Raw genomic sequence first — 20263 nt, 5'->3', positions numbered from 1 at the left:
GGGACCAACTAATTTCTGGGTTATTTCAACCCAGAAAAATGGGTTATTCTTTTTGACCCAACTTCTGGGTTAAATACCTGACCCAAATTTTGGGTTAAAATAACCCAAAATTGTAGTTAATATAACCCAACTTTTGGGTCAAAAGAACAACCCCAATATCTGGGTTGAAATATCCCAGAAATTAGTAGGTCCCTTTTTAACCAAAGGTCAAAGGTCAAAAATAACCTAACTTGGGTTACTATGCCAGTATGCCTTATTTCAGAAAATAAAACTTCAGAAACTTACACACTTCAAGCACTTTTACATTTTTATTGCATTAAATTAAATTAAACTCTACACACTTGGACCTATTTATCTTAGGTCACACTGTAATAACATTAGACATTAGAAAAAATAGAAAAATAAACAACTCATTTTCTCTCAAACATTTGACAACATTCAATAACTGGATTGAACTTGAGGGACAAGATTTTTGATAGTGTCCTCATCTAAGAGAAGAAATGCCTCCTCATCTATGTCTTCACCTGAAAGACAGAAAACAAGACAACATGAGTATTGTTAATAAGTCGAGACAATTGTGAACCACTCACCAGACACTCTTTGATTATCAAGCTAATAAATAATCACTCTTAAGGGAATGCTGTGGCTTTTTTTTTTTTTTTTTTTACATGGCCCAAATTGCTAGTTAACTAATGTGGTTCTTTTGCAGCATTAACATTACCCATTTTGTGTGAATGACAGTCTATACTGTCCATCTTTTCTTTCATTAACAAGTGTAATAATGACATTAATGCAAAGGTGAATATCTGGCCCATTATTATGCATAACAGCTTAAAGACAAGGCACAAGTATCTTTTAACTATAAGGGTTATTATAGAGATGCATTCCCCACTGTCAAAGAAGTTGTGACTGTCACAAAATCTTACACTGACACATTTAAGCCATATTCAAGAAAAATATTTAGGTATAGAGAGATGATATGAGGGCAGTTAAAGGGATAGTTCACCCAAAAATGAAAATTTGATGTTTATCTGCTTACCCCCAGGGCATCCAAGATGTAGGTGACTTTGTTTCTTCAGTAGAACACAAATGATGATTTTTTAACTCCAACCGTTGTGGTCTGTCAGTCTTATAATGCGAATGAATGGTAACACAATTTATAAGAGTCAAAAAATATGCTTAGACAAATCCAAATTAAACCCTGCGGCTTGTGACGACACATTGATGTCCTATGACACGAAACGATCGGTTTGTGCGAGAAACCGAACAGTATTTATATAATTTTTTACCTCTAAAACACCACTATGTCCAACTGCGTTCAGCAATCGCTTAGGTTTCTCACACAAACCGATCGTTTCTTGTCTTAGGACATCAATGTGTCGTCACGCGCCGCAGGGTTCAGTTTGAATTTGTCTAAGCATATTTTTTGGACTCTTATAAATTGTGTTACCATTCACTCGCATTATAAGACTGACAGACTGCAACGGTTGGAGTTGAAAATCATCATTTGTGTTCGACTGAAGAAACAAAGTCACCTACATCTTGGATGCCCTGGGGGTAAGCAGATAAACATCATATTTTCATTTTTGGGTGAATTATCCCTTAAAAGAGTAAAACGCTCACCTCTAAAATTCTCTATCAGCCCAGACATCCGCCACTCAGTTAGCTTATCAGCGACAAAGCTGTCCATTTATAATGACCTGAAGAAAACATAGCAATAGAGGTTAGCAACAATTTGAAGACTTGAAACGCTTCTTTAACTCTCACTACTTAAGACAGTAGGGCACTGTATAATATGATAAGCACAGCGCAGCTGGTTAACATAACTATTGTGTAGCCTCGTCGCTCTAGCCGCGGCTAAAGGGGGTCGCACACCGGAAGAGAAGCGTATTTAAAATTCAAACACATTATTCTCTATGAGTGTACACACACCGGCGGCGCCATTCGGCGTCTGTCCGCGGCGCCCAGCAACGGTTCGGGACCTTGTTCAAAATCCTGCAGCGCCACAGAGCGCCATGTACATCGATTTATATTAAATTTACACTTATTTGTCTCAAATCGTCGTTAATGTATATACTGACTTCACCATGTGCTGCAATATAAATTTAGTTTTACATTAATTTACAGAAATCAGCTGCTTGAATGAAAATTGCTGATGTTATTGGATTTTCAGGTGATATTCTCAATTCATTCAGTTAACGGACGCTCTGAGGTAAAGTGTTCAGACTGCAGACTCAGCAACGGTTGTATTTAATTATACAGTACAATCATAACATACTACTGACATTATCTTAATTTCATAATGTCCTAAAACATAACAATATTGCTGGCCATAAACTGAGAAAGTACGCGATACCTTGAGTTGTCCTAGACGCGGCGCAGCGCGGCGCTTCTCGTCCGGTGTTCGACCCCCTTAACGCGGCATGAAGTCGCCACTAGCTGCACTGTGCTTATCGTATTATTACCAGTATTATAACAATGAGATAAGTACAGCACAGTTTATGAAAAATAGAATTTAAAGACCGTGTAAAGTGAATTCAGTCATTTTCTTCTAAACACATTAAATAGATCATACGTTTCTCGATGTGTAAAAAGCACAACCATTTTGACACCTAATTTCATGAACTTATCGTTATTTTTAATCATTCAAATTTGGCTGGGTGGTTAATAACACTTTCTTATTTAGTCTGACAAACTCAAAACACATATTTATTTTGACTTTACACGGACTTTAAACTAGTTAGATGTTGTCGCGATATCCGTGGGCGGCTACGTGCTAACCACAGAATTACCACGGTAAGCCATGGTCATTTTTTCAACAGATGGTGCTAAACTAGCAACGGGGACATGGACACAGAAAAGTTTACGTTACATTGACACTGAAAATACTTGCTTACCTTGAACACGCGATGAAGTTGCACCGAAGAAGCCCAGGCCAAAACGGATCGAGTGCGTTCAAGTTCAAGTGACGGTTGTTTCAAACGACTGTTGTGAGAAAATTCCAGAACAACAGCGAGGGCGGGGGGAAGGGGCGTTAACCCAGAACATGGGTTACTCTTTGAAAAATAACCCAGAAACCTAAACAACCCAGGAATTGGGTCAAAATATTAGCCCTATAACCCAGAAAATGGTTACTCTCTGAAAAAATAACCCATAATTTTAACCCAACACAAATAACCCAGAAAATGGGTTAAAGAAATAACCCAGGAGTTTTTAGAGTGTATTATTTTGTTTTATGGTGCTACTTAGCTGTATTTTTTAAGTTATGAAGGTTTAAATCAAAACAAACCAACTGCAGTTGAATTGTTATTAATTGGAATGCACAACCAAAAAACAAGATTTTACAAGAGTTATCTCGTTTTGCAACGAAACTCTTCATATATATATATATATATATATATATATATATATATATATATATATATATATATATATATATATATATATATATATATATATATATATATATCATCATTTGTGTTTCAAACATCAATGAAAGTTTGGAATGACATGACTGCTAGTAAATGATGAAAGAATTTTCATTTCTGGTTGAACTATGCCTGGTATTGTGTTTCTACTGTCACAGAAAGGGAATGTATATAAACTGAGTGGAATTACCTGTGCATTAAATGGTTTTAATGAACACATTTCAGCCACTGAGAATCAAGTATTCAGACAGACCATGGGGATAAGGGATAATCCACGATTCAAATCATTTTAATGCACTGCTAATTTTCCTACTTGTACCACAATCATTTGCCAGCATTGACAAGTTAAAGCTGTTACTGATGTTTGTGGTGCAATATTTGACCGGAAGGATAAAAATTATGGTTATTTTTGCCAGTTGTGGCTTATTAGATCTAGCATTCTGCCACTTTAAATCATACATACATAGAGATAAAGTAGTTTGGTAAGATTACTTGATTCTGGCTGGTCAATTACAGCACTGAGTTTGTTATTTATTATTATTTTTTTTTTTTATTTATTTTTTTTTTAAATGGCCTCAGAAGACTTCAGCATTAACTTTATGATGCATTATGGTGACAATAATGCTTCTGACACGTAGCCAGTAGTCAAGTCTCCAGTTAAAGCAAGAAAATTAATACTTTATTACATTATAGCTAAAGATGTAAGATAAGAAGCCCAAAGAACTTGAATTGCATGTCATACTGTTTCAGTGTTCGTATTTGTCCATTATACTGTACATTTATTACTTATTCAGTAAGTAGTTGTGTACTAAACAGCATAAGTCAGATGATCATTGTCACAAGGTAAACCCCTTTAGGGTGATACAAGATCAGGGCGATATGATGTGACACATGATCACCCTGTCAGGGTTCAATTTGTGATAATGACCATGTGACTATACATGCCTTTCAATAGCATGTGTTTCAGATGAGTCTTACCAGCTGGGAGTGTATAAGGCGTGTAGCTGTCTCTCTGTGGTTACAGACAGAGCAGAGGTAACAGAGCAGGTTGAGTTTAGTACGTGGTGCTGTGGCGTTGGCTGATCCGGCCCGATCCACTGACTCCAGAACAGCACACGCCTGCTGTAAGAACTGAGACCAGTCCTCTGAGTTCAGACAGGACAAGCGTTCAGCTGAGAGAGAGGAAGACACAGAGAGACAGAGAGAGAGAGAGACAGAGAGAAAATTGAGAGAGAGAATCTCAGAGGTGGTTTTAGTATGCACTGCAACATAGATTTTTCATTCTTTTTTCCCCAACCAAATGTAAAGCTGCGTTCATGCCATGTCACAATTACCATAATTGCGAGTTTCTGACTTCATGTCCTTGTAGAACTCGTAATTACAACTTGCACACTCAGAATTTTATGAGCGATCCAACTTGTACCATGTGACCACTGCAGATTCATATTGGCTTTGATAATGTTCCCACAGAAATGCATAATTCCAAGTCCAAGGACGTGACCAGTGTAGAGTAGAACGCCAGGGTTGTCATCTCAAAATTATGGTAATTACGACATGATGTGAACACAGCATAAAACAAGTGTAAGAGGCAGATTTTACAATGTTACTTCCCATATTGTTTTGGAAGGGTTGTTTTCCTTTTTCTCTCTCTCTCTCTCTCTCTCTCTCTTCACTATCTCATCTCACAGGTCCTGTGATCGGAGGATATTCCTGCCAGTCATCGGGTCCATGCGCCACCCCGAGAACCAATCAGACGCTAGTGGGCCCATATAAAGACCCCGATATGACACAAGCGCGGATGGAGTGTTTGCTTTTCCTTTGTTTGCTCTTGCTTAGTTTCTTTTTGATTTAGAGTTATTGTGTGTTAAGAGTTTTCTTCTTTAACTTTACTCCTCATAACGCTGTTTTACAGAGTTCATGCTGTGACTCGACTCTCGGTTTACTAAAATGTATTCAAGTCCTTCTCCAATACATAGTGATGGGACCAGGTTAGTATGTCACGTGACCTACGTATCTCACAGCACATAGAGTATAGTTATGGTTATGAGTGGGTGCCAATCCATGTAGTTATGTTTATTAGGTAGCGTAGTTAGTGGCGTTCTATGCTGAAGATGTTATTTTTCCTGTTTTCTTTTGTTTAGCTTAGCGTTTGTGTTGGGGTTTAGTTAACATGTTTATATATAGCACCACTCTTGTCCCTCATTTTGTTACCATTAATCATTTTCATGTGTTATGTCCCATAACCCCTAGACGCCAAGTATATAAGGGGAAGTAACAACACAAATCTGAAAAATGCAATAAAAAATGCAAATATTTATATTAAATCCAATATTTGTTTATGTGTTAAATTGTTTTTATGTCAACACTATCCATGGCAGAATGAATCTGCAGCAGTCAGGTGGTACAAGAAAGAGCTCTGTAACTTGTTTACGTTAATTATTGTAATGTTATGTGCTTTGACACATGAGGTAATTTAACGCCTTCTCTCATCTCATGACGCTCTGCAGACTCTGCTGTGTACATTCATGTGTTTTGAAGGAGGTGAGTGCTCTGGGAACTAATGCTTTCAAAGCTAGCTTGCTATTGCTAACTTGAAAACTAGATTCAAAGTACAATTCATAAAATAATTATTTATGTGAACTTGAACCTACCAATTCATTAATAAATCTATAGAATGTGTAATACTGGCTTGGAATGACATTAAGGTGATTATAAACACTAGATGATTAAAAAAAAAAAAACATGAGATCTTCCAGTTTACCTGAGTGTGCTGGTACACAAAGCGTTTTGGGGTCAAAACGAACTGGAGCAGTCTTTAAAATCTAAAAATAGAGCAGAATTAGAAACTAAAACCACTGTTGGTTAGACAGAGCGTTGTCATATTCACAACAAAATAGGGACACAAAGTTTAGACAACAGGTCCCTCAGACATGGTCTATATTGTTGGACTGAAGGTCTCTTTACCTTTGGGTTATCCATGATGGGAGTCACTGTGAGGTCATTGTCTGTGTATAAAAGTGATTTAATACAGGTGTTCATATCACTCTGTTCCTCCACCATAACACTGGATTCCTACGAAACACATGCAACACAATCCTTTTATTGACACTGCTTAAAAAGTACAAGTACTGTTTAAGAAATTAACTTCTGGCAAACTGTAAAACTATATTCCTGTACCACTGCAAAAAATAATACAGAGCAAGGTTATCGAATCGTATTCCACCACCTTCCTGTTTCTAGTAATCCTGAAGATCTTGATTAATTGGTTCAGGTGTGTTTAATTAGGGTTGAAGCTAATGCTGCCTTCATGTGCTATTGGAATTATAGTAAAGAGTTTCCTAGTTAAAAATTGGATATGAATGCACTCTCAAGTCGTATTTACCGTATTTAAGTTCCCAAGTTGGGCGGGCCATAAACTTTAAAGATGGCGGAGGGGAGAAAGATTGCTGCTGTGACTGGCATTATTTATTAGTTAGTAGCTTCCTAGGTCATGAACCAGTATATCGTGTACACAAATTCAGGCACTAGTAAGGACCCCTGACCCACATTGGGACACATTTTCATGGTGCACTGTGGGATTTTTTAGGGAGCAAACGTTTCAGTGCACTGGAAGGATTTTACAATTGAGACAGCCCTTAAAATGGCTGACTCCCTGATCGCACTGACTCTAAACTAGGGAGCTGATTAAGACGCAGCCAATTTCTGTCTCATTTTGATGGCTGTACCCTCCAGAGGTCACATTTGTCAGCCACATATGTCAAGGATGTCCCATTTCAGAAAATACACCCCTATAAAATTGATTGCTATTCCTTGCAAGGTGTAAATTATTGTAATTTATTTCTTACTTTGGAAATGAATAGTTACTTTTCTGAAAAGAGGCAGCCTCAATGATGTGTGCCACGCACAGCCTTCAAGACACAGCAAATGTGCTTGAGGCAAATTGTAATGTTAAATATACCCAGTAGATGGTGCTGTGGTTTAACAAAAGATATTCTGCAAACATATGCAGGCCTGAGGTTAACTGATAAACAAGCATAGGAATAAACTAATGGCTCAGCTTTCCACTGTGATGTTTTGTTGTTGTTGTTGTTGTTTTGTTTTTTATATGGACTGTGGGACATTTTACAAAACATTTCACAAAAATAAATTTGCAATAATATTTAAATGTAAATATTTAAGTATTTGGACACGTTCTGGTTGTCAAACTCTAGTGGAACCTGTGGCTACACACTGCTAGAGCACTTGTGTAAAGACTTTATACACCCACTATAAATTACAGTGGGACTAGTTAAAAGCCATTGCAAATCTGGCTTAGAAAATTGAAGTTAGTTTTGAGAAAAGCAAGCATAATTTTCTGGAGATGCCACTTGGTTTGATACTTTGTTATAATGCAATGTTCGTACAGTTCTAAGTGTGTCTTAAGGGTTCAAATACCTTTTTGGAGGGCAACTGTATGGTTATGCTTGTGAACTTACTTGAATTTCATGCCGATTGTCTTCTGTCTCTCGAGCTGTGCTTGTTCTGGGAGTTGGTCTGGAGCTGTTTGATCAGAGATACAAAACACAACTGAAATATACTGGAATATCCTGATACTAGCATTGAACACCCCTCATGACATACGACACTACACACACTTAACTGAATGTCTCATGATCTTAAAACCTTTTCATCTAAAAGTTTGAAATTAGTTTTGTACACAAATGTAAATTGTGCCTACACATACTTTTCTTCACAAAACTAAAAGTTTCATTTTATTTACATTTTTAATGAATGAGTTAGACCAGCTGCAGAGAAGAAAAAGCGGGGCAACAATTGACCAGTATACATTTCTTTATTTAAAGAAAAATGTTTTATATATTAAAAAAAAATAATAATAATAATAAAATACATTGTTATTTAACATTATATATATATATATATATATATATATACTATGAGATATATATAAGTATATATATATATATATATATATACTATGAGATAAATAAAAGTGTGTGTGTGTATATATATATATATATATATATATATATATATATACACACACACACACACACACACACACTTTTATTTATCTCATAGTGAGGACTTTACTACTAGTAGTAGTGTTGTGTGTTAAAAATAGTGATGATTAAGAAAAATTAAAAAAAATTAAGAATATATTCATCAAAATATTATGATTTTACTATATTTCATAGTTCACAAACATGTCCAAAGAACACAGAAGTAACTACATGTAATAGGCACATTAAAGTGTTTATGGAGGATTTTGAGTTCAGAGAGATATAAATTAAGATATAGGAGACTGAGTTGAGGTACCTGAGGAGGAAAATTGCTTCTTTGGAATCACTGTCCAGCGCAGACTTTGGTCTAAACTCAAACACGTTATCTATGATACAAAAACATCACAAAGAAAAAGGTCAGACAAAAAATAATGATGACAATAATGTCCTCCTAATAAAAAAAGAACTCTTTTGTATAAATGTTGAGTTTGTTAACACTGTAAAAGATCTGTAGAACAGGACATTTAAAGATTTTTTTTTTTTTTTTTTTTTTAATACAGCTCTACTGTTCCAAATGATGCTCATTTTAACAGATTACATTTTAACACAATGTACAGCACAAAAGAGTTTCAATGATTCACGGTTACATAACAAGCTCACTCTTCTGTCATGTAGTCCCTCTCTGATAATATGCAATGGTGGTATTAACCAGCGGCAATCTAATCCTTGAGTGTACGGATGTGTATGTGATTTAATACTGAACATAAATATCATTTGTACAGTAATGCAAACTGAACATGAGTTGTACAGGCTGGCACATGTGTACGTGCTTGGCGACCACACATGCACAGAGCATAGGCATAAAATCCACAGACCCTTTGCAGGCACATACAGTGTGTGTGGCAGGACGTGCTGACTCTCATGTCTGTTGCATTACCTAATGTGAAGGACTTGCTGAGGTTTGGGCTGGCTGGGTCAGCAGGTGCTGTCTGTGCTTCATCTGCTGTCTGAGAAGTCACAGGGGCCAAATGCAGGCTGAAACACACACACACACACACACAATTGAAGAACACTCTAGACAAACATAAAAATGAATGGGTCATATTTTACAAACAAAATTACAGTGCCCTCCAAAAGTTTGGAAACGCCCTAGAAAAGTGGTGTTTTTGACAATATTGGCATGAATCCTTTTTAATTTGTGATCATTTTGCACTGATAAGGGACAACACAAACTACGAAAACATATTTTATTACATAAACAGTTTATACATAAAAAAACTTAAATTTTTGATTCCTCAAACTATATATATATAATATATATATATATATAAATAAATAACAAAAAACACTCACTGCTGTAATACGGTAATGAAAATCATCCTGCCTGGAGACAATAGTTTGATTTTGTTCAATAAAATCACTAAATGCAACACAACAAATACTAGTACCAAGATGTACAATTTCAAAGGTAATTTGATTTATTTGGTCATCACTGGTAAAAATATCACTGGTGTGTCTATAAATCAAATGTTTTGGGGTGGTAAGATTTTAAAGGGATAGTTTACCAAAAAAATGAAAATTCTGTAATCATTTACTCACCCTCAAGTTGTTCCAAACCTGTGTGAATTCCTTTCTTCTGCTGAACACAAAAGAAGATATTTTGAAGAATGTCAGTAACCAAACAGTCAATGGTCCCCATTGACTCCCATAGGATTCTTTTATTTTAATTTCTTTTTTCATACTATGGAAGTCAGTAGGGTCCATCAACTGTTTGGACACACATTTTCTTCAAAATATCTTCTTTGTGTTCAGCAGAAAAAAGAAATTCATACCGGTTTGGAACAACTTGATGGTGCGTAAATGATGACAGAATACATACACAAAAATACATTAAAAACAGTAATATTTGGAATATTGTTGTAATTTAAAATTATTTCAGTTTAAAAAAAGAAATCTTCCTATGGCAAAACTGAAGTGTCACGTGATCCTTCAGAAATCATTCTGATATGCTGATTTGGTGCTCAAGTAACATTTCTTATTTTATATGCAGACTTGTGGTTGAATCACAATGGTCTTTGTTTTGGCCCACTCACAGCAGCTGACACCAGCTCAGATCAGAATCAAAGCCCAAAGTCAGCATCACTCCACACTTACAAACTTCATCAGATCAGCTGGATCATATAAGTTTGCTATTTAATCAATCTGCTTTGTCTTAAAACATCTACATGCACACATTAATGTCTTCATTTCATGACCTGACCTATATTTAAACTTGGTCAATAACTTCTGATTCTTCATTGTTAATAGCAACACAATTGCATAAACATAAGTACACAACTATCCTGGACTCATAAAACAAATGACTTAGGAACAAATGAAACAGATGTGGTCTGTTTTTAGTGCAGGAAGCGATACTACTGAAAAAGCTTTTTATAACCTGCATTTGTTGTGTTTGCTAGGATGGGACAATGGCTTATTGTGTAAGGCATTGTGCTGAACACACAGGCAGTGTATGAAGTGTGCCATAGGGCTGCTTCCCCACTCAATGCATCAGTGCTAGACTGAGAGCTTCTGTGCACAAGATGATCTACAGAGCCATATACAAACACCAGACTCTTTAAAGGGGACCTATTATGCCACTTTTTAGACGTAATATGATGTATGGTGTCCCCAGAATGTGTCTGTGGAGTTCCAGCTCGAAATACCTCACAGATCATTTATCATACCATGTTATAAATGAAAAAGGAAAAAGGAAAAACATGCTGTTTTCGTGCATGTATCTTTAAATGCAAATGAGCTGCTGCTCCCTGCCTTGCTTTCCAGAAGAGCGTGGAGCCTGTATATCTTGTGCCTCAGATACTCTGCCAAAAACTAAACATCTGTTTGGTTTTGATTATCATCTTGTATCGCGTCAAGCTCACGTGATATTGCAGTGCTTCATCTTCATGAAAGTTTATAATCTGCATGAACTTCAAAGCCATATCAGTCTAAACTTCTGATATATGGTTTTCTGAGCGCACACATCCGAAGCACATGCACAGAAAGCTGGATGTCAGACGGCACGTCCTGTCAATATTAAACTAAGTTCTCTTTCAGGTCTTATTGTGCTTAAACTGTCAAACACAAACACACAATATTATGTCAAAAACACACAAATCACATAAACACAGTTGGTTATGTCTGTGAATGTAAACGGCAAGCAAAGAAATCACAGGTGTGTATTAAATCTGTGTATTTAAGTGACAGCAGCATAATAAACTGTACTTACTGCTGTAAATGTTGTTAATATGAACTAAGCAACACAAGAAAAACAGAAAATCACTCAATGCTCAGATTAGGAATAAGGGTCTTATCTAGCGAAACGATCGGTCATTTCCGAAAAAAAAAAATACAACTGTATATGCTTTATAAACACAAATGATCACCTGGCACCTGGCATCATTTGTTTATATAAAGCATATACATTTACATTTTTTTTTTCGAAAATGGCTGATCGTTTCGCTAGATAAGACCCTTATTCCTCGTCTGGTATCATTTAAAGCCCTTCAGCTGCACTGAAACTAATTTTGACCTTCAACCATTTGGAGGCCATTGAAGTCCACTATAAGGAGAATAATCCTGGAATGTTTTCATCAAAAACCTTAATTTCTTTTTGAGTGAAGAAAGAACGAACAAACATCTTGGATGACATGGGGGTGAGTAAATTATCAGGATTATTTATTTATTTATTTTTATTTTTTTGAAAATGAACTAATCCTTTAAATGACAATTGATTTTATTTTATATAGTTAATTTGAATTTAATTAAGAAGAATTAAATTATTTTAATTATTTAACCTAAAATACATGTTTACTACTTTTCCAAATATTTTATGTTGCTTAGAAATAAATATGTTGTGTTCAAAGGGAAAAAAGTTGTTGTTTTTTCTAGACATCTTAAAATAAGACTAAATTTTAGAGCTGTAATAGCAATAGCGTGAAACCATGATATTTTTGCTTACGTTTATCACACCATCAAAATCTCATACCGGCCCATGCCTAGTGGGTCTGTCACATTGCATAGAAACTGCAAACGGCTTAGTCTGAGATGCTTCTTATGATTTATGAGGATTAAAAAAAGGTGTGGGTGGATTTTTACCATTATAGGGTGGCTGTGTACACACTGTGCCGACACACATTTATTTTCAAACACCATGTAAGAGCAAGTGAATTTTGCATAATAGGTCCCCTTTAAAGTCAGCAGTAAATGGAAGTTGTCAAAGTCGCTTCTTCCCTGTTGTGACATAAATCCGAGTGAAACGGATTCTCAAATAAGAATAAAATGTACTTTATTTTGTCCACTGGAAACTAACACTTAACAGAACAATGTCAAGAACACCAAATGGATATTTGGCACTACTGTCAAATGTACCTTGATATCAGTGAGACGTCATCCTGCCCTTTTCCCATAGTGATGTGTGCCTCTGACAACACTTCCCTCCAGAATGGGTGAGATACTAAAAGGTCCCAGCTTAACCTACAGATGACAGTAATTTAGGAGATTCACAGATGAGTACTAAAGCTACAATGTTAATGTAATGTGACAGGTTCAATGGTGTGAAAAGAGTGAATGCTTTTATTCCTGGTCATATCATTCATGGTACTCTAGGCAAATGTCCAAGACAATGCATTGCATTTTTTTTTTTTTTTTTTTTTTTTTTTGTAATTAAAGAGCTGAGAGAACAATTTGGTGTCTATCATTGTATCCATCTCATATCACAAGTAATGAGAAATGAGTGATCACTCAATACTTATGAATTACTCATTAAAAATAATAATAATAATTATTATTATTATTAGTAACAAAGTAAAGTAAATACTGTACCTTTTTACTGGGTCTTTCTGAAGTAAACCCATGACCAGCCTTGCAAACTCTATACTGGGCTGTGAGAAAGCAGGTTCTTAAAAAGAGAATATATGTCATTACATGTGTCATAAAAGGAACACTTAAAAAAACATATGTTAAATGTCAGGTGTCAAACCTTTTTGTCTTAGGGGTGGAGGATCTTCATTTAAAATTAGATCAACTAGACCAGTCATACTCTCAGAGACAAAGGGTGGTTTGCCTTGGAAACAAAAGAGAAAATGAGACAGAGAACTGGGTAACACTTTACTTGAAGCCTTTATGTATAATGTATCATATAGCTGCTCATAATGTATGTTGTAATGTATTATATCTTTTCATAAATACTTGTAACCAAAGTTAAAATGCATTATATTTGCAGATTCCTTGTTACATCTAAAATTTGTTGTCTGTCATGTGTTTTAATGCATTATACTTTCTAAATGTGTAACAATGAATAGATATGTAATTTAAAGCATCATGGGCCAGATTTACTAAACCGGGCAAATTAGTGTGAGAGCGCAATTCCACAAATGCGCAGGTGGGAGTGGCAAGTTTTGCACGTGATCTACTGCTGACACGCAAATTAAAGAACATCATTTACATAATGACCAACACAATCTACCAAGAGCAGTGCACATTAGTGTTGGGTCTCAAATAAGCAGAGCTGATGCTCATCAGGTGCGGGTCGACACGCAACTTGTTACATGTAATATACGGATAACATCTTCCTCTGGCATTCCGAAGAAATAAATACGAGTAGAAAATATTTTCTCCAGTATACCATGTGCTCTCTGTTCTCTGCTGTGTCTCCTCCTAGCAGCAACAATTGCAGCCATGTCATAAAATGGGCTAAGACATGCTTTTTTGGGTGTTAAATAATGGTGCAAATGCCAGTAAATTGACAAGTGCAAACATTAATTAATCACGTTTTATTTAAATACTCTCCTCCCATAAATTTTGTGTCTGAAAGGGAAACTCCTACACATGCAATAAGGTCAGACGCAAAAACAACTCAGTCCACACCTTTTCAGCACTAATTTTGCACTGCCTGTCTTTAGTAAATCCCGACAGTAGTTTTTTTTTAATGCCAAAAGGTTTGCGCTGGGGCAAACTGTTAGTAAATCTGGCCCTATCACTGTAATTAGATTAAAATGCATAATAAGGTGCAGTACACAATAGGCATTAAAACACTTTTATAATGCATTATATATAAAGGCTTTAGGTAACGTGTTACCAAAACTAAAATTGAAAATTACATATGAATTTTACTAGATATTATTTTGCTAAGATGGTAAAATGTGTAACCTGTGAACATTTCATAAAGGATGCAGCCTAACGCCCACAGGTCACTGCAGACACTGGAGTCTGCTCCTCTCAACACCTCCGGAGCGCAATACACAGGAGAACCTGCCAGAAAAACATCTTATGATAAATCATACAAGTGAACGGTGAAGATATTACAGGCCATTAGAAAACTAGATAGATAGATAGTTGGATGCGTATCATAATATTGGATCTGTGCAGTGACAGTAGCCTATAAATACCTGCTGGTGTCTATGTAATTAAAGGGTTAGTTCACCCAAAAATGAAAATTATGTCATTAATGACTCACCCTCATGTCATTCCAAACCCGTTAGACCTCCGTTCCGATTTTCGGAACACAGTTTAAGATATTTTAGATTTAGTCCGAGAGCTTTCTGTCCCTCCAATTAAAATGTATGTACGGTGCACTGTCCATGTCCAGAAAGGTAATAAAAACATCATCAAAGTAGTCCATGTGACATCAGTGGGTTAGTTAGAAGTTTTTGAAGCATCCAAAATACATTTTGGTCCAAAAATAACAAAACCGCCCCATTTTGCTCCGGACAGTGACGCTGATAACATGTTATCTGTTTACAGTCTGAGGGAGACGCACGCTGTATTCAAGCTACTCTACATTGTTTGTATTTTGGTGTTGCTATATTTTTTAAAATGGTGCATAGGTGTGCATTTCGCGGATTTCCTAATCGCGTCACTGTCCGGAGCAGAAGGGGGCGGTAATGCATCAATAAGCTGGATGCCAACCGCCGTAGAAGAAGCAGCAGCATCACTGTGGATTGAAAGCGGATATACAGAAACAGAAACAGAAAACAATGCTGAATAAAGTCGTAGTTTTTGTTATTTTTGGACTAAAATGTATTTTAGATCCTTTAAAAACTTCTAACTAACCCACTGATGTCACATGGACTACTTTGATGATGTTTTTATTACCTTTCTGGACATGGACAGTATACCGTACATACATTTTAATTTGAGGGACAGAAAGCTCTTGGACTAAATCTAAAATATCTTAAACTATGTTCTGAAGATGAACGGAGGTCTTACGGATTTGGAACGACAAGAGGGAGAGTCATTAATGACATAATTTTCATTTTTGGGTGAACTAACCCTTTAATCCAAAAAAAACAACAAACAAACAAAAAACACAGCTTTAACAAAGATTAATCTGTGGGGGCTTTCACACTGGGCTCGTTTGCCACGGTCCGAGCACGGGTGCGATTGTTCCAGCTGCACCCTGCAGCGTTGGTCTGTTCTATTAAACCCTGGTGCGTTTGCGTTCATCTTACGTCATCACAGAAGCGCATGATAGAAAACAGAACGTGGGACAAAAAATGTAGTTTTTTTATTAATGTGTTGCTATTATGTGCAGCAGAGTAAATGACACGTGTTTACTGTATGTGCACCGCATGTAGACAGTTTTCGGCTGCTTGCAAGCAGCCTATTTTGAGGAGACAGCTGATTACCTTTCATTTGCCACTCTGATTGCACTGCCAGAACGTGAATACACTGCAGGCTCACTCCTGCTCAAATCCACGGTAAATCATCAACACTATCATCTCTTACATGTGTTTTATTAAAGTAAATACATTATAAATCGCGAAAACGCATGCATAGGTTACTGTACTTCCTGAACAAGTGCGCACCCGAGTCCGTGTTGCTTTCATATTCACCCGAACCACGGCACGGTTTGAGTGCAACCGAACTCAGACCACCTCCTTCAGGTAGTCTCGGGTTTGGTACCCCGGTGCACACCCGGGTTCGCATGACAGCTTTCACATTAGCAATTTTTCATACAAGCCGTGCCCTGTTACAAACTAAGTGAAGTTCCTAAACGTAATTTAGGGAGGAGCGAGCCCATCTAATCTTCCAATCAACAGCCAGAGTATATAAGCAGCTGCTTACCTCTCTTCCGTCTCAGCTGTTTCAGCATCCCTCCACCTCCCCAAACTCCACCTTCATTTCAGGTACCTTGCCCTATGTAATCACATCCTATATTTATTCACTGGGGGGTGTATCAGAGCTCGAGTTGAAGATGCTTCATCGAGCCCCTCCTCAGTGGACAGCAAGCCAAATTAGCTAACCTAATACCCTAAAGATTATATGGGCAAACGAACTCGTTAAACTGCCAGTGTGAAAGCCCCCTAAATTTAATTGATACAGTGAAAAGAACACTATAGTGTTACTTTACATTAAGGCCTATTATTAGGCTACATTTCTGTACCTGAACACTACAGTTAGACGTTACTTTATTTGTAACTTTGTTATATATAACTTTATTATATTTATCTATGCTTGTAATAAGTGTATATTTTTACTGACTGTTCATTTGCATTTAATAATGTTTGAACTTTTTTTTTGTTTTGTATATGTGAAAAGTGAAAGTGATAGTCCTGCTGACCTTTAATTCTGTTCCTTATGTTTTGTGGAGAGACAATGCTCTCTTTACAGTCTCCAGCTCCCATCTCCTCTGCCATCACAAGAGAGAAAAACTCCTCCAGATTTTCTCCTTCAGCTTTGGCCAGGCAGAAATTGGAGTACTTTAGAGTTCCTGGTCCATCCAACAAAATCTGCATAAATACATAGTAACATATTAGCTAAGATTTGAGAAAAATGAAAGGCAAAAAAAGACTATTGGTATATAAACTTAATCTTATCCTAACAGCGTTTGTTTTAAATGAGTAGTTGTTTCATTTATTTAGCAATACTACTTGTAGGTAAAACAAACTTAAGAAAACAAAACAAAACTTAAAAACAAAGTTTGATAAGGATCACATAATTATCATAAGTCGAGCATACTAAATGGCATAAAGAAGTAATATAAAACAGCATAGAACAACATAAAAACATGGTATCAAAAAGAATGTGGTTTTAAAGGGTAGAAAATATTATTAAATCTGCATGAAACAGAAGTCGCTATTGCTTTTCTTCCCTATGGTTAAGTAAATTCAAGTGAACCTTCTTCTTGAACAAGAAAAAATGTAGGGCAAGACTTTGTCCAACTGGATTTGATTGGATCTCTGTTGTTTGCTAATTGCTGTGACCTCATGTGAGTGACAGGTTGTTGGAGGAGAGTGTTTATTGTCCTGCACACCTCATTTGAGAAGAGATGTTGTTCCGAGGGGGGTATTTTGTTTTATACCTAGAAGCAGCCCACTGTAAAACTCTGTTTACGGTGTAATATGACACCAGCTCAGGATGGAGATACATTACAATGGCTTGCCTAGCAGGTGTGATGCTTATACCTTTGCAGGTGTGAGATCTGAGACAACAATGCCAGAGTCATGGATGTATTTAAGACCTTTTATCAGGTCAATGGAAAACTCTCGTACTACATCCTCAGACAAGCACTCATCTTGAGCGATCAGTGCTGCCAGGGATCCACCTAGAAAAAAAGAAAAAAACTTACAGTCAAGCAAAACATAAGCATTAGATTTAAATAGCTAGAAAAGCAGGTATTAGAGCAGACTTAGTACACTAATAAAACTTCAGAGATCTCACCTGTGCACATCTCCACCACCAGCCACAGATGGTTGCTAGTCTCATACCATTCATAGAAAGACACCACATTGTCATGCTTAATGTCATGAAGAAGTCTCACCTGTGGAGATAATGTGACATTTATCAAACATAGGGATACAGTTTGTTTAAAACAAATAGCTGAAGAAATATTACGTTTACATACATGGTTTGTTAATTCAGGTCTCTTGGATTTGTCACTGCAGATGATGGCCACGAAATGTATGCTGCCTTTCCTTCTGCCCTTATAAACAACTGATCTGCTACCTCTCCCAATCTCTTCATATAAAATAAAGTTCTCCATCTATGCAGCGATAAAAAAGCACGAACATTAACGCCAATACAACCTTATAAAACACGTCAGCTTTGAAAGCCAGTGTTTAGATGCAAAATAATCACATAAACACACCTTCAAAGTCTCACGTGAGAATGAGAGCTCGAGCTCACTGGCAGTTCACAGTACTAACTACAAACACAGCTTCCTGACCATACAGACGTTACGAATATTCAACAGTACACACGCGGACCGATTAACACCATATTTAAAACATTTCCCTGTTCTTTTTGTAATGTTTTAACAATTTATTGGGCTTAAATGCGGGTGTACGTTAGTTATCTTTTGTATAAGTTTCTCTGCGCGCGGTAGGCAACTGACAAACGGACACAAAATTAGAAGGGAAACTAACTCGCGCGAGGGGAAGTCTTTTCAGTTCTAAGACCAAAGCATTTAAAATAGCAATTTTAATTATAATGATATAATATCATTGCATTTGTAAAAGACATACATATTGAAAATATTTGTAGAAATATATTTAAAAATTAAACGTATGCCTTTTTTTATATCTGTGTTCAACTTCGAAATATCTCAACACCCCTACTATTGGACGATCCCTCGTTGCTAGGATACAGAAGAGGACGCACTCTTGCGTTTAGGAAACATGTTCCACTGAGCATGCGCCTCCACAGCATCCGGTTACATTTCACCGCTTTCTCTAATATTTACGTTTACATATTAAAAAAAATACATATTTAAATGTGTCAAATGTTTAATATTATGTAACCATATACATTAATATTCGCTTTGTATTTTAATTTTATGATATTGATGAAGTAACCTGTAACATTACTGACACTTTTTTCTGTCACTTTGTGAGTGTGAAACACTACGGAGCCCCAAAGGGTGGTGGTGGTGGACGGTCCCTTCAGACCTGTCTCTCCGCCCCCTGTTCATAGAGACCAATTTATTATCAAGCACATTTGAGAAAAATTGGTTGTTGTAACTCGTTGTCTAGGTTACAATAATTGGAAGAAGCTGCATTTGTGTTTTAACAATGTTTAGCTCACGAGTTATTGATCCGGGAAGCTCGAATTTTGCCAACTTTACTGAATTCCTTGACTTAAGCACTGACCACATTTCCTCATATTTGAGTCCAACAACTTCAAACTCTATGAGCTGCGCATTATTTCTGTGCATTATTAACGTATGAAGCTGACTGAAACACTACTGCCAGCCAGCGGGGCATTAAAGAGGAAGTTTTTGTCCGAGCTCACAGCAAGGGATGATAACGATATACTATCTTTGCGAGGGAACACAAAAGTGTTGTGAGGGAACGCAAATATCTTTGCGAGGGAACGCAAAAGATTTGACTTTTTTTTTTTTTAAAAAATGTCCTGCCATCCCCATTTTTTTTCCACCACCACGTCCTTTTAGGGGCTCCGTACAAGACAGTCATTCCAATGAAGTGGACTACTTTTAAACTGAAATTGAACGTACACCATTTGATTATAAAGAGCAGGAAAAAAGAACGAAAAACGGTCAAACATGCTGTCTTCAACGTGTAATTGTGAAAGAGTTGCAAAAGCTCTACACTGAGAATGGGGAGTGGCGTCATGCTCTCATAGAGAGGGAGAGGGAGGGAGAGATCAGTGTATGTCTGGGGCGGAGAGCAGCGTGTGATACCGGCTTTTCGGATGAGATTCTGGGCATCATAACGTCCTTATTATTGGGGATAGTATATCATCTTCATTTGCTCTTCTTTCGTCCAGAGCTTCGTTGAGGGGTATTACAGATGTTCGGATCTCCTAAAGAACAGAAATACCAAACTGGGCAGTATC

The 20263-nt window shown here is 36.7% G+C and overlaps 1 protein-coding gene and 1 long non-coding RNA gene across 3 annotated transcripts in view; both read right to left on the bottom strand.

Moving 5' to 3' along the window:
• ulk4 (unc-51 like kinase 4) overlaps nt 1-19974 on the bottom strand; it is a 276239-nt gene extending 256265 nt beyond the window's left edge. Inside the window, exons 1-15 of one of the 2 annotated variants that reach the window (XM_067401179.1) lie at nt 19923-19974; nt 18315-18452; nt 18131-18230; nt 17875-18014; nt 17031-17199; nt 14618-14719; nt 13449-13532; nt 13292-13367; nt 12839-12943; nt 9366-9463; nt 8745-8814; nt 7904-7967; nt 6393-6500; nt 6190-6250; nt 4407-4600 (exon numbers count right to left, since the gene is read on the bottom strand). In XM_067401179.1, coding sequence (XP_067257280.1) covers nt 4407-4600; nt 6190-6250; nt 6393-6500; nt 7904-7967; nt 8745-8814; nt 9366-9463; nt 12839-12943; nt 13292-13367; nt 13449-13532; nt 14618-14719; nt 17031-17199; nt 17875-18014; nt 18131-18230; nt 18315-18452 — 1509 coding nt within the window. In that variant the 5' untranslated portion in view covers nt 19923-19974. Of the gene's footprint in view, nt 1-4406; nt 4601-6189; nt 6251-6392; nt 6501-7903; nt 7968-8744; nt 8815-9365; nt 9464-12838; nt 12944-13291; nt 13368-13448; nt 13533-14617; nt 14720-17030; nt 17200-17874; nt 18015-18130; nt 18231-18314; nt 18453-18557; nt 18853-19922 lie in introns of those variants that run through there. The other variant, XM_067401171.1, reaches the window with a different exon arrangement.
• On the bottom strand, nt 191-3180 carry LOC137030765 (uncharacterized). Its single transcript, XR_010896459.1, has 3 exons — nt 2898-3180; nt 1624-1700; nt 191-524 (listed from the first exon to the last, which is right to left on the bottom strand). It is a non-coding gene; the product is annotated as an uncharacterized lncRNA (long non-coding RNA).
• Nucleotides 19975-20263: the final 289 nt, after the last annotated feature.

The sequence above is a fragment of the Chanodichthys erythropterus genome, chromosome 2 (assembly GCF_024489055.1).
Source record: "Chanodichthys erythropterus isolate Z2021 chromosome 2, ASM2448905v1, whole genome shotgun sequence".
Lineage (NCBI taxonomy): Eukaryota > Metazoa > Chordata > Actinopteri > Cypriniformes > Xenocyprididae > Chanodichthys > Chanodichthys erythropterus.
This window is presented reverse-complemented; position numbering and strand designations above follow the sequence as displayed.